Raw genomic sequence first — 13,040 nt, forward strand, 5'->3', positions numbered from 1 at the left:
TTACATTTTATTTTAGTAATGTTTAGTTTAAATTATCATTTTTTGGTCCGTATTGTATCTATTTCATGGTGTGAATAATATTGACCGCATATTTGTATAAAAGGTGCTATGTGAATAACGATTAGTTGAGTTATTACAAATCCAATGACACAATTACACCATAAGGCCATTTCAGTACTTGTACATTAAAAACTGTGTATTCTTAGCTTTTACTGAAGATCTTTACTGGGGGAAAAAAGAAGAAAAAAAAACAGGCCCAGAAGAAGTAATCTGTCATCCCCCTTAACAACAATACTGTTACATACATAGCATTTGGTATATATAGCAGATATAAGACATGACTCCAGTTTTGTGTTTGATGATTTCACAGTCTTAGCAGAGCACACAGAAAACACTGTGCATGTTACCACATGTAAACTTAAGGGTGTGCTTCCTGCTTTTACAGTCTATGATGATGTTGAAAATTCCTGAAGGACACACACAAACACATGCAAAACTGTGCAGACATGCATCATAACACATAAAATTCACTTCATCAGTTTTTATTTGTGCTCAAAAGTCTGCAAAACTATTTCCAGCACCAAAACTGATCATTTGGACCCAAAACCTTTTTTTTTTTTTTTTAAAAAGGAAAAGAAAGAAAAGAACCATAAATATATAAAAGGGGTACATGTGTTTTAACAGCCAGGAATAAGAGGGAAATTACAGAGAATGGATGGAATGTAGAAAATATCTTTTACAAAACAATTTTTTGTTTGTTTTTATTTGTTGTTGTTCTTCTTGGCATTTTACAAGCTATTGAGCTCCTGCAGTGTTTGGTCCAGGACTTTGTGCATTCCTACGTTCTGCTCTTTTTCTTTTGATAGGTTCTCTGCAATAAAAAGCAACATCAGATGTAAAATACAAGAGTAGACATAGTAAACGAAACACAGGTGTGTACAATATGTGAACCTACAAATTTGACCGTTTTTATATTGGCCAATAAATATAGAAAACTATTCAGCTGCAGAGTGGTAAGAAAAGGTTGAATTCAAATGACAGAAGACAGAGTAAAAGAGAAAAATATCTTTATTGAGCTTTAGCAAAAGGAGTGAGGGGCTGTGAGAGCAAAGGGAGAAAAGATAAAACAAAGTGCTTCCAATCAGGGAAAGAGAGACAAAGAAAAAGTGGAAACATCAAGAGCTAAATGCAAAGTTTACAAGGTGTTCATATCATTGAGGGCATGATCCAGCTCCTCGCTGATAGCCTTGTATCTCAGCTTCTGAGTGTACAGTTCGTCTGAAGGGCAGAGGGCAGAGAGAGCGAGAGCAGGTGGGAAGCAGGAGGAAAAAAAAGAGAGAAATCAGATGAAAGTTAAGAAAATTGAACAAAGGTTGAGTAAAGAAACAGTGAAGATCACTGAAGGATTGAAAAGCGGGATTAAAATGAAGTGTACCTTCTAAGTCGTCTATGGTCTTTTCCAGTTTAGCCACTGTCCTCTCTGCGAATTCTGCACGAGTTTCCGCCTTTGAAAAGACAATGAAAATATGAGTCATCATGACATAACTTCCTCCCCAGAGAACACAGCAGGAGCAGACATGAACTTACCTCCTTGAGTCGGTCGTTCAGGACTTTAATCTCCTCCTCGTATTTGTCTTCCTTCTCAGAGTACTAAAGGGACAGAAAAAATAAAATAATTTAATTGCCCAAACAATAAATGAAATTTAGTTATTCCACCTTTTCATGCAGAATATGCATGTTGTAAACCATATTAATACACATGTTACATTATATTTATCTCATTTTTTTAGGAAAATAAGGGGCAGAGCATCAACAATTGGTCAATTTAAAGAAAAATAACTGTTTTGATAGTTAATGGTATTTTACATACAAAACTGCAGGAAATAATGTTTCCAGCCTCTCAAATATGGATACTTTGTGGGGGTTTTATTTTTTATGTTATATTAAGTAGAATAACCAGACATAACCTCTGACTTTGAGCAACTGGGATGGACATTATTTTTCTATTTTCTGACATTTTATAATCCAAATGATTAATGAAGAAAATAACTGCTAGATTAATTGATCATGAAATGACTAGGTAAGCCCCAGAGTTCTACAGTAATTTTAAACTAATTCTGGACAGAATAGGGATGTGTAGGATGCTCTGATGCTCCAGACAACAGCTCGGTGGTTTTACTGGGAAACTCTGTTGAGTGTGAATATGTGATGTGGATTTAAGGTCAAACAGCAGCTGATAAAGATGAAACTGCTCCTCCAGGAGAGATTTAAAACACTCACCTTGTCAGACTGAGCCTCTAGCGACTTAAGATTGTTGGTGACGTTCTTCAGCTCTTCTTCCAGGTCAGTACACTTACTGTAGGAATAGAGGAAATGCATTAACATTTTCTGAAATGTTTGACATTATGATATAACTTCTTGATTTTCTGCTTACGTTTCTGCAATCTCTGCCCTCTCTTCTGCTCTCTCCAGCTCGCCCTCAAGGATGACCAGTTTACGGGCAACCTGATATAAAAAATTTAAAATCACAGCTGAACCAAAACAGAAATGACGTCTGAACACGGAGTCAGCTGAAATACAATCACTGAGCCCGTACCTCCTCGTATTTGCGGTCGGCCTCCTCAGCGATGTGTTTGGCTTCTTTGAGTTGCATCTCCTGGATCTCCATCTTCTCCTCGTCTTTCATGGCTCGGTTCTCAATCACCTTCATGCCTCTGATGGTCAGAAAGACAGACAGCCTTTAGATCAACAACACCACAAGTTGTTTCAGATGGTTTCTGAATTTAGGTTTATTTTTAAGGGTTTCAATTAACAACATTATGCATATTCTCAAGCTCTGTTTATGCACCTTTTTCCGGCACTCATCCTACTGTATCCCTGACAAAAGAGGTCTTGATGGAAAACCAAGAAAACAACAACATTGAAACATTTATAACATACCTCATTAAATAACCTTAAAGTATTTGGAATTTCTTCTTCCATCTCATACAATCAGGTACTTATCCTGTATCTTTATATGATTAATAGTTTCTTTATTTCCTTTGCTCCAATTAAATCATTTTCATATCATTACCTGGACTGTTTCTTGTGCAGTTAACACCTAATTTTCATCCTGGGGATTATACTTTATTTTATTGCATCTATTTGATCTGAGAGAGCAGAGGAGGGGGATGTCCTGAAGGAAAATTTAAGATTACATTTCAACTTCATATACAGTACAGGCCAAAAGTTTGGACACACCCATCTCATTCAATGCATTTTTCTTTATTTTCATGACTATTTACATTGTAGATTCTCACTGAAGGCATCAAAACTATGAATGAACACATATGGAATTATGTACTTAACAAAAAAAGTGTGAAATAACTGAAACCATGTCTTGTATTTTAGATTCCTCAAAGTAACCACCCTTTGCTTACTAGAATATAAGACATGTTTTCAGTTATTTCACACTTTTTTGTGAAGTACATAATTCCACATGTGTTCATTAATAGTTTTGATGAATTTACAATGTCATAGTCATGAAAATAAAGGAAACTCATTGAATGAGAAGGTGTGTCCAAACTTTTGGCCTGTACTGTAACTAAAAATGTGTCTGGCCTACTCATCCAATGAGGCTCTTCTTTACGGCTCCCAACCAATCAAAACACAGGCACCTTTAAGACCCTCAAGGCCTTAGATGACCATTCTCCAATCCTGTATCTGACTGTGTCTCTACCATTTGCGTTTAATACATTCTGACTTTCGTCATCCTCACCTTTCGCTCTCATCCGCAGCCTTCTCAGCCTCCTCCAGTTTCTGCAGGGCCGTGGCCAGTCTCTCCTGAGCGCGGTCCAGCTCCTCCTCCACCAGCTGGATCCTGCGGTTAAGGGATGCCACATCGCCCTCCGCCTACAGCAACACACACACACACACAGGGAGAGAAAGAGAGAGGTCACGGGTCAGAGGTCAGCCAGGAAACAAGCTGCTGCCACCAGAGGAAGGATACTGTTGAGGAGGGCCAAAGCTGCACACAGGAAACTAGCTGCATTGGTTTTGAGTGCAAGGTCTCATTGCTTTAGTTAAAGAAAAATGTGTAATCAGCTTTTGTACACTCATGTGGCCAGGTTATAATGAGCTGGTTATTAGTCGTTATGCATATATTCCTGTTTTCCTTTCCCCTCCTGTGCAAGAAGTCAAGTTTCTTCTGTGTAATCAATTTCACTCTCAACAACCATGAGGAGTTCTGGACTTTGCAGCTTGACCAGATAATTTGAAAACTGCTGATGCAGGGTAACAGAGCGGCACACTTAACCCTGACATATCTACAGCAGCACAGCTGGCCTGACTTTAGTAACGTAAACTAAAACAGTGTTTGGGGGATGACAGATTACTTCTTCTGGGCCTGTTTCCTGTGGGACTGATATCACAGATAACCACGTCTGCTCTCTTCTTCCTGTGTAGAAGCTTAAAGAAGGAGGAGGAAACGTTACAGCTTCTAATTTCAGATATGTGTCAAATGTTATTCAGATAAAAAACTCAAAGGCCGGGCAAAGATCACTGGGACCAGTTTCCATGTGTGTTTGACATACATTTGGATTAAAACTAAGCTTTTACAACATTATAAGCCTGCTGCCACACCTTAATAGTTACAACAACGCGGACGGTTAATGTAACACTGAAGGTTCTCGTTGCATTTGCTGTATGAGAAGATCTAGGGCGGGTTTAGGTTAGATAACACAGCCGAACAAAAGTATGAGCAGGAATGTCGCTACAATGATGCCCCAATTTCCCATAAAGCTCTAACACAACCACGCGGACACAGTACAACATAAAAGTAGCCATTTTTCAAACAGGATACGCAGGAAAAGTTTGAAATTCTTGTAATTCTCTGTCTTGTCTCTATCGCTACCTGTAGTGACAGTATGTGTGTAAAACCTTTACAATCCGCAATAAAGATGCTCAAAAGGTATGTGGGCCGTACAGATTAAGGTAAAAATGTTGGATAAATTATTCATTATCTCACTTTTTCGCGTAGTTCCCGTTCAATGTCCAACTCCCTTTGTACCGCCAGTGCACGATCTTCTGCCTCATCAACTTGTTGCTGGAGGGTTTGGATTTTCTTCTTCACCACCTCCATATTCTCGATTACTTTGTTTCCTCAAAAAAGGCAAAGAAGCAGCGCGAGAGAATGTAGCGGTGGAGACCGACTATCCTTTTTAAAAAGTTATTGATTTGCGAGGAAGTTGCTCCGAGGAAAACTTTTTTTCTCGGGCAGGAAGTCAGGGACGTGCAGGGCTGGGATGGGGGAAAAAAGGGCAGGGAGTTTTCAGGAAATTTATGGCGAGATCCTCCAATCCTGTGAAGAAGCCTTCTCGGATGACATCACAGGATTTAGGAGGGGAAGGCACTGCTCTTTTCCTCCACAAAAGAGGTGTGTAAAGTCAGTGTGTGAGTCTTTCTATTGTGGACTTATATGGCAAATGTAAGGTGTTGCTTAGGCTGCATTTTTCTGCTCCGATTAGAAGGAGGAGGGCAGACAGATCAGGACAGGAAGAGTTACCTCATCTGAGCTCTGATTCACACAATCATAATGTGAATCATGTTTTATGATCGGATTTGGTTGAGTGAGGTGGGGGAAAGAGAAGGGAAGTTAGTTGTGAAATGTGTAAAAATCAAAAGATTTACTTGTAAAAGGGGGAGGAGGGAGGGTAGAGGGTGGGGTGGGGCAGTAATAATCCTCTTCAACAGGGGTTGTTGACCTGCATCGGCCTGGAATGTAAATTGATTTGGTTGCAGACATGACCCGCAGCCATCGGGTGGCGACACATTCCTGCAAGCGCCCCCTTATGCCTCCTCCTCCTCCTCCTCCTCCTCCTCTTCATCCTCCTCTCCCCCTCCTCACTTTGTCAGAGCAAGGCCTGGATTTTTTCCCCCCTCTGTCTGTCCTTGTATCACATTTATATACAGTACAGGCCAAAAGTTTGGACACACCTTCTCATTCAATGTTTTTCCTTTATTTTCATGACTATTGACATTGTAAATTCATCAAAACTATTAATGAACACGTGGAATTATGTACTTAACAAAAAAGTGTGAAATAACTGAAAACATGTCTTATATTCTAGTAAGCAAAGGGTGGTTACTTTGAGGAATCTAAAATACAAGACATGTTTTCAGTTATTTCACACTTTTTTTGTTAAGTACATAATTCCATATGTGTTCATTCATAGTTTTGATGCCTTCAGTGAGAATCTACAATGTAAATAGTCATGAAAATAAAGAAAAACGCATTGAATGAGAAGGTGTGTCCAAACTTTTGGCCTGTACTGTATATCATCAGCTTCCAGTGATGGTATGTAACTAAGTGTATTTACTCAAGCAATGTACTTTTGTAGAATTTTGATGTGTACTCTACTTGTATTCCCATTTTATATAACTTTATACTTCTACTCCACTACATTTTTTTTTCACCGTCCTGACCGTATACATATTTTTTCTAATTTTCCCCCTATTTTTAATATTTAATATTTGTATTTTTGTACAAGAGAGAGTAAAACTGGAGTCAAATCCCTAGAATGTGCACACATACCTGGCCAATAAAGCTGATTCTGATTCTGATTTTCAGGTCAACACTTAACATGAAAAACACAATCAATTTAAAATGGTTATGCCTTCTTTCTTTTTTTTTAATCAAACCTCATACCAGTATATAAGGTAGTTAAAATGAGCCCTACCTTGAGAAAATTAAAATGCTGCTTACATAAATGCATCAATACAAATCATTTAATAATAAATTTGGAATATATATAACACTCTTAGTGGGCCCAGTTTGCATAACTTTTGATACTTAAAGTATATTTTGATGCTGATGCTTTTGTACTTTTACTTAAGTAAGTTATGAATGCAGGACTTTTACTAAAGTGGGGGTTCTGAATACTTTTACCAGCACTGTTTGCATTCCTCATAAGCAGTGGTGGAAAAAGATCCTATCACATTGTGAATGTACTTTTACGAGGCGCCTACAAATTCTGCATTCAAAACCTTACTTTAGTAAAAGTATATAAGTATTATTGGGTATATGTACTTAAAGTTTTAAAGGGAAAACTACTTATTGTGCAGTAAAATGTTTTCTGTTTCACTGTGTTTTACTATTATGATGATTTTTGAATAATATTGCTGCTACATTAATGTACATATTGTACATAAGTTAATGCAAATTTTTGTGTAGTTTAATCTATATCAATACATTATATTCTGTAAAAATCAAAAGTTATGAAAAGTTTGTAGCATTGCTGTCCTATAAGAATCAGGTAACTATTGGAAGTAAACTTATCATGGTGTCAGAAAAACAGCAGTTTAGCTTTGGGACGAAGTATTTTCCAACTCATAACTTAAAAAGTGGCAGAATTTTATCAATCAAAAAGTAAGACATTACTCAATTAAAAAATAATCAAAATCAACACATGGAGATATATGGCTTTGACTGGGAAGGGATGAAGAACTGTAATCAGAAATGTAACTAAAGCTGTCAGGAAAATTTAGTGGAGTAGAAGTATTTAAGCTGCACAACATGGAAATACTCAAGTAAAGTACAAATACCTTGAATTTGTAGTTAAGTACAGTACTTGAGTAAACGTTGTTACGTTCCACCACTGCTCATAAGCAGTGTGAAAGTGGACAGACCAACAGAAAGCAGATCTGTAGACATAGTTGGACATCAGAGACAGAAAGCTTCTGTAATCTGATCTTTGACCTTTCGGATCTTATCTCACCTGCTTTAAACATACATTGTAGAGGCAGCTTTCATTTGATACTCCTCATTCAATTTAATTTTAGTTTTACCGAAATATAAATTGATTATTCAAATATTCATCAACTACTGTGTTTTAACTATTTTTTCAACAAAATTCCAAATGTTCACTAGTTCTGGATTCTCAGTTGTGAAGATTTGTTGTTTTTTTCTCTCTTTTTTAAATTGTAAATTTATTTTATGTAATAGTATTATATTATTAGTATATAATATTTTGGGGTTTTGGACTGCTGGCAAGACAAAAGACGCCAGATTGGGTTTTAGGAAATGACTTGTATGATTGTGGAAATTATTTTTCACTATTTTTTTTACTTTTTATAGACCAAATGATTAACTGAGATAATAATCATCTAAAAAATACCCAGCAGATTAATGGATATTGGATTATAATTATGTACTCCCAGATAATGCAATTAACATTAAAAAAGTATTTCTGGGGAAAAAAATAATAAAAAATTGGTCATGAGAAAATCGAAGTCCAGTCTTTTTTTGCTGATTTTTTTTGCTTTAGATTAAAGATAACACTGAATCAGATATCACCTTTTTCAGGTAACTGAGATGTTTTTGGAAAACAAAGATCATAAATGAGGTTGAAGTTCTTTAAAGGTCAGCGGTCATTCACTATTGTTGTTGATAAGGTATGTACTGTAAGTCCAGACAGAGTAGAGTGTAAAACCCCCCCAAAAAAGGCCAGAGCATTGATTTCATTAGAAAACTGCAGTATGGGGTTTTCTGTTTGCCTAAGCTGCATTCCTGGGATTCCTGGTCGGCTACAGGCCGGCCAAGTTTTTTTCTGTGCTTGAGACCTGGCTCCCATACAGACCTCACAAAGACACTAATAACTCAGTGATTCTCTGCACTATGTGGGTCAGAAGATACGAGTTAGTCATTTCAGGATAAATGTCAGGGTTGTCTGCTACGTTTTTGTCGATGAGTAAGTCCTGGGTGACGGATTGAAAGTAGGAGTTTAGTGTAGATTGTAGATTGTTTCCACATATATATACTGGGCTGTCCCAGTCTGTGTTTAATATACTAAAGTGGGTTTTGAAATCCAGTTTCTTGGTAAACCTTTGACATGAGGGGCTTTTTAACTGTCTTCATTCATTGAAAACATATCTTTCATCAATCTAAACACCCTCATACTGAACTATGAAGGCGAGTCTAGGCATGGCCTTTTCTGGAAGCGTAAACAACAGAAGAGACACTTAGACTGAGTGAATGAGGAACTTAAATCAATGATTTGGTGGAAAACAACATCTGTCTGCAAAATCTGAAGCTGTCTGCATCACTGGTCTTATTATTTAGTACATCTGAAAGAGTGGTAATCAATACGTTCCTAAACTGAAAGTTAGAAGTTGTGGTGTTCCACTGTAATGTGGATAATGTGTTTCAGATGGAGTCCTTGTGGTTAACTCACATCTGTGGCCTTCTTCTCCGACAGTTCCAGTTTCTCCTGAGCATCCTTCAGGGCCTCCGAGTACTTGTCCAGCTCATCCTCTGTTCCCTTCAGCTTCTTCTGCAGAGCGAGCAGCTCGTCCTCCAGCTGGGAGAAGGCAAACGTGACAGAGTCAGGAAGGATTCAGGAAAACTGAACCAAGTGACTGCAATGCTGCATGGGTTAGTTTGATACAATTCTGGGAGAAGGAAAGCTCAAACGTGAACAGTAGACAGTAGATTAAAACCACTTAAGTAGACTTGGTCAATACCCATAAGCACTCAGATAAAAGGGGCATGACTGATAACAATCTAAGTAAGATGCATTCAGCCATGCCATTGGCTTTGTGTGGCTGTAAAACTTAATTGTTTTTAATGGCCAGCAGGGGCAACACCAATTGTTGCAAAAATAAGGCATATTTTAAAAGAACTCTATGAGAAAATGACTCTACTTCTCATTTAATTTATTACCTCAGTGAACATTTTCTATTTTCACTGAGGTAGATGTTCAATCAATGATTTCCAGTCTTCTTCAATACAGCATGATGTTCATTTTGTACATTATGGTCCCATTTAGAGTGAAATAGACAATAAAGCTAAATATGCTTTAGGGAGTGGCTATCATGGTGCATTTCTGTGTTTCCATTTCAAAACCTTCAATTTATGACAGTTAATTGGAACATTTTGGTCCCCTAAAATGTCTTTAAAAAGCCACTTCAAGGGTTTGATGACTTAACTCCACCCTGTCATCCAAATATGGTCATTTCTGGCTCCAAGATGGGGATGGCCAAAATGCCAAACTCGAGGCTTCACAATGATAGTACAATAGGAGATGTCATGGTTGCTGAGGCTGATGGAAATGTCTGTGTTTAGGTATTTAATCATAAACCAAACTATTGGACAAACTAAAAGTTTTGACCTGATGATGGTGCTAGATGAAAAGTCAGACGACCAAAAGTTTTCACAATTCAATCTCAAAGGGCATGAATGTCTGGATCAAGTGGCATGGCATGGATCCATCCAAAAGATATTTAATTTTACCTCATGGTAACACTGGAGGAAACATTAGGTGATCACCAGTGTCATTAGGATTCATCCACTGAGAACCATGAAGGAAAAATCCTTCTGACAGTTGTTTTAATATTTCCCTCTAGCCCAAAGTGTTTCTGTAATCTACAGAACTTGCTGTCAGAAGTTTTCATCAGCGCTTTTTCTTCAATAGTAAGTAGTTCCAATGTAAAGCCTTCCTGGTGAAGTCTGTGTATTATCAAGAGTATTCCGGGACATTGCTTCTGAAAAGACGCATTGCGGCTGAATTTTTAAAATTCTTTAGTAATTTTGGCCAGCTGATCTTTTAATTGCTGCTGGAGACGGTTGTCTGTGATGTCTACGAAGATTCAGCATTAATTATTTTTTCCTCCATCAGTCAGACTGCACTCTGATGTTCGCCCCATCATGCCAAGAATAGCAAAGAAAGCATCTCTTAGCACTGCTTGAATCAGTGCCATCCAAACAAACTAAAGAGCTCTGCATAATCTCCTAGGATTTCATGCTGACTGCTCCCTGATGCTGAAGACATGCTGGGGCTCCATATGCTCAGTGCCAGTGACAACTGTCACTCCTTGTGCCCTCTGAGGACACGATGAGGCCATCAGAAACCAGAGAGAAGATTCTTTCCACTTGCTTCAGTGTAGATCCTGGCTTTGTCTCCAACTCCCTGCTCTCTAGCGTTCCTCTCTAGCCCCATGATGACGACACCACCTCCCACCGTGCAATAATTACCTCCATTTAGAAGCCTCAAATATCACATTACATCTCAAGATTCTATTTTGCTTGTATCAAGTGGTACAAATACGCTATCATTTAGTAAGCCCTCGAAAATATCAAACTGTCTAAGGCTCAGGCGCTGCAGCACCTAATATGGACGTGAGGTTTTTTGTTGATATGTTCCAGACATGAATTCAGATGAAGATGCTGGGCAATGCAGCACTCTCCTGCTTAAGTCAGAGCAATAGCTGCTATAGATGGGCTGTTTAAACTCTGTTTAAAAGTACTGGTAGCTTCAAGTAATCCCCTCTGGTTCACTGTGGATAATATGTCGAGCAGTCGTCACTCTGCTGTTCTGTTTGTGCGTCCCTATAGACAGCCTCCACCTTCTCCTGCCCACCAGAACACAAGACCCAAGGGCTCGGTATCAGCTGCTCTCTGTAATTCAGCATTTGGTGCTTTGGGAAATACTTGACATTTCATGTTGAGCCCCTCTGCAGTCTGCACAAGTGTTGTGGAATTTATTAATTAATTTATTTCATACCAGATTATCATTGGAATTAAAAGAAACATCAATACATATTTGTGAAGGGCAAATTTAACCTCTTACTTAAATCTGGTTTGTCAGTGAGATGAAAGAGACTAAAAATCATGATTTCAATATTCATGAACAGAAACTATTTTAAACCTTGATCTTAAGAGAGAGCAACTACATGTCACAATAACTCTAGATAAGACTGTATGATGTGGTTGAAATCAATATTCCAACATTTTTAAAGAGGTAATTTAGATGTATTTAAGTGGTGTGATATGAGGTACTTATCCATACTCAGTGTATGGCGGTCGGTGGGTGCCAAGTTTGGCGGAGCAGCCAGGAGTACTGACACAGAAGCTTAACAATGTACTACTGTGAATGGGGGCAGCAGCTAAATGTATTTTAGCCACCTAAAACATCAATATAAGTTTCAGTTTACGCTACATTTACAACATTTCCAACTGAGGTTGTGATCGATGTTCTCTTCAATGCCAGTAATTTTACCTCACAGAGGCCAGCAACTCCTGTTCTCTTTGAGTTAAAATGATTGTTTTTGTTAATGGAGTCTGGTGGCTTTGACAGGAGCATAAAAGAGCTTCACTTCCTCCTGCGTTGACATAAACAGCACTCTGTGATGGCAAGGTAAAACAGTGAAAATTTTCTTAAACTGATATTTAATTTTTCAAGGTGCCTTTTTATAGGTGGTTAACATACATTTTGCTGCTGCCCCCATCTACAGCAGTACATTACTTGGCTTTCATGCCAGTATTGCTGCCTGTTTCTCCAGACTGTGCAAGTGCCAACCACCATCTACTGTAGATAATACACACTGACTATGGATAAGTACTTCATACAACCCTACTTCAAAAAATTTTAACTACCCCTTTAAGATTAGTTCTTGATATCGGTATACACCATGATGTGGAAAATATGCACAAAACCACATAAAGAAGTATCCTGAAACTTTATTAACTATTTTTGTTACTATTTCATTAAAGTTTGCTTAGATTAATGAATTTGAAATGTAATACTTTTGTATTGTTCTGTACTGTTCTTGCACTCCTTTCTTCAGTTTTCCTGTGTGGGATCTATAAAGTTTATCTTTTCTTATATGCATGAAAATGAATCTACAATATTATTGAATTATTGCCCAGCTAACTCTAGATTGAGTAGGATGGTACAGTCCATCACTTCCACCATTGTTCCCATTAAACCCATCAGACTTGTCTCACCAGCTTGCATTTATCCTCCGCTGCCTTCTGGTCGGACTCAGCCTGTTCTGCCCTGTCGATGGCGTTCTCCTTGTCCAACTTCAGCATCTGCATCTTCTTCTTGATGGCCTCCATGGTGACAGTTGCGTCTCAGTTTCCCGCAGGCTTCAAAAAAGGAAAAATGTTTCTTGAGATGAAAAGTTGTTGCAGATGTTCGGAGGAAGGCGCCTCAGCAGAGCTTTCACTGGGTTGACAAGGGGAGAGCAACCAGCAGATGCAGAGAGGAGGAGAGAGACAGAGC

General features: G+C 38.2%; 1 protein-coding gene across 4 annotated transcripts; it reads right to left on the reverse strand.

The window, feature by feature from the left end:
• Positions 1 to 308: 308 nt before the first annotated feature.
• Positions 309 to 13,040, reverse strand: LOC131980350 (tropomyosin alpha-1 chain-like). 4 transcript variants are annotated; one of them, XM_059344577.1, is made up of 9 exons: positions 12,761 to 13,023; positions 9,210 to 9,335; positions 3,758 to 3,891; positions 2,597 to 2,714; positions 2,435 to 2,505; positions 2,281 to 2,356; positions 1,588 to 1,650; positions 1,436 to 1,505; positions 309 to 871 (listed from the first exon to the last, which is right to left on the reverse strand). In XM_059344577.1, exons 1-9 carry the CDS (start codon positions 12,872 to 12,874, stop codon positions 789 to 791), a joined length of 855 nt encoding a protein of 284 aa, XP_059200560.1. In that variant the 5' UTR covers positions 12,875 to 13,023; the 3' UTR covers positions 309 to 788. The 4 variants fall into 4 exon arrangements, with proteins under 4 accessions (XP_059200560.1, XP_059200557.1, XP_059200559.1 ...); XM_059344576.1 differs by lacking the exon at positions 309 to 871 and adding an exon at positions 985 to 1,278 and having other exon boundaries at positions 12,761 to 13,040; XM_059344574.1 differs by lacking the exons at positions 9,210 to 9,335; positions 12,761 to 13,023 and adding an exon at positions 5,006 to 5,352.

This window comes from Centropristis striata, chromosome 11 (assembly GCF_030273125.1).
Source record: "Centropristis striata isolate RG_2023a ecotype Rhode Island chromosome 11, C.striata_1.0, whole genome shotgun sequence".
NCBI lineage: Eukaryota > Metazoa > Chordata > Actinopteri > Perciformes > Serranidae > Centropristis > Centropristis striata.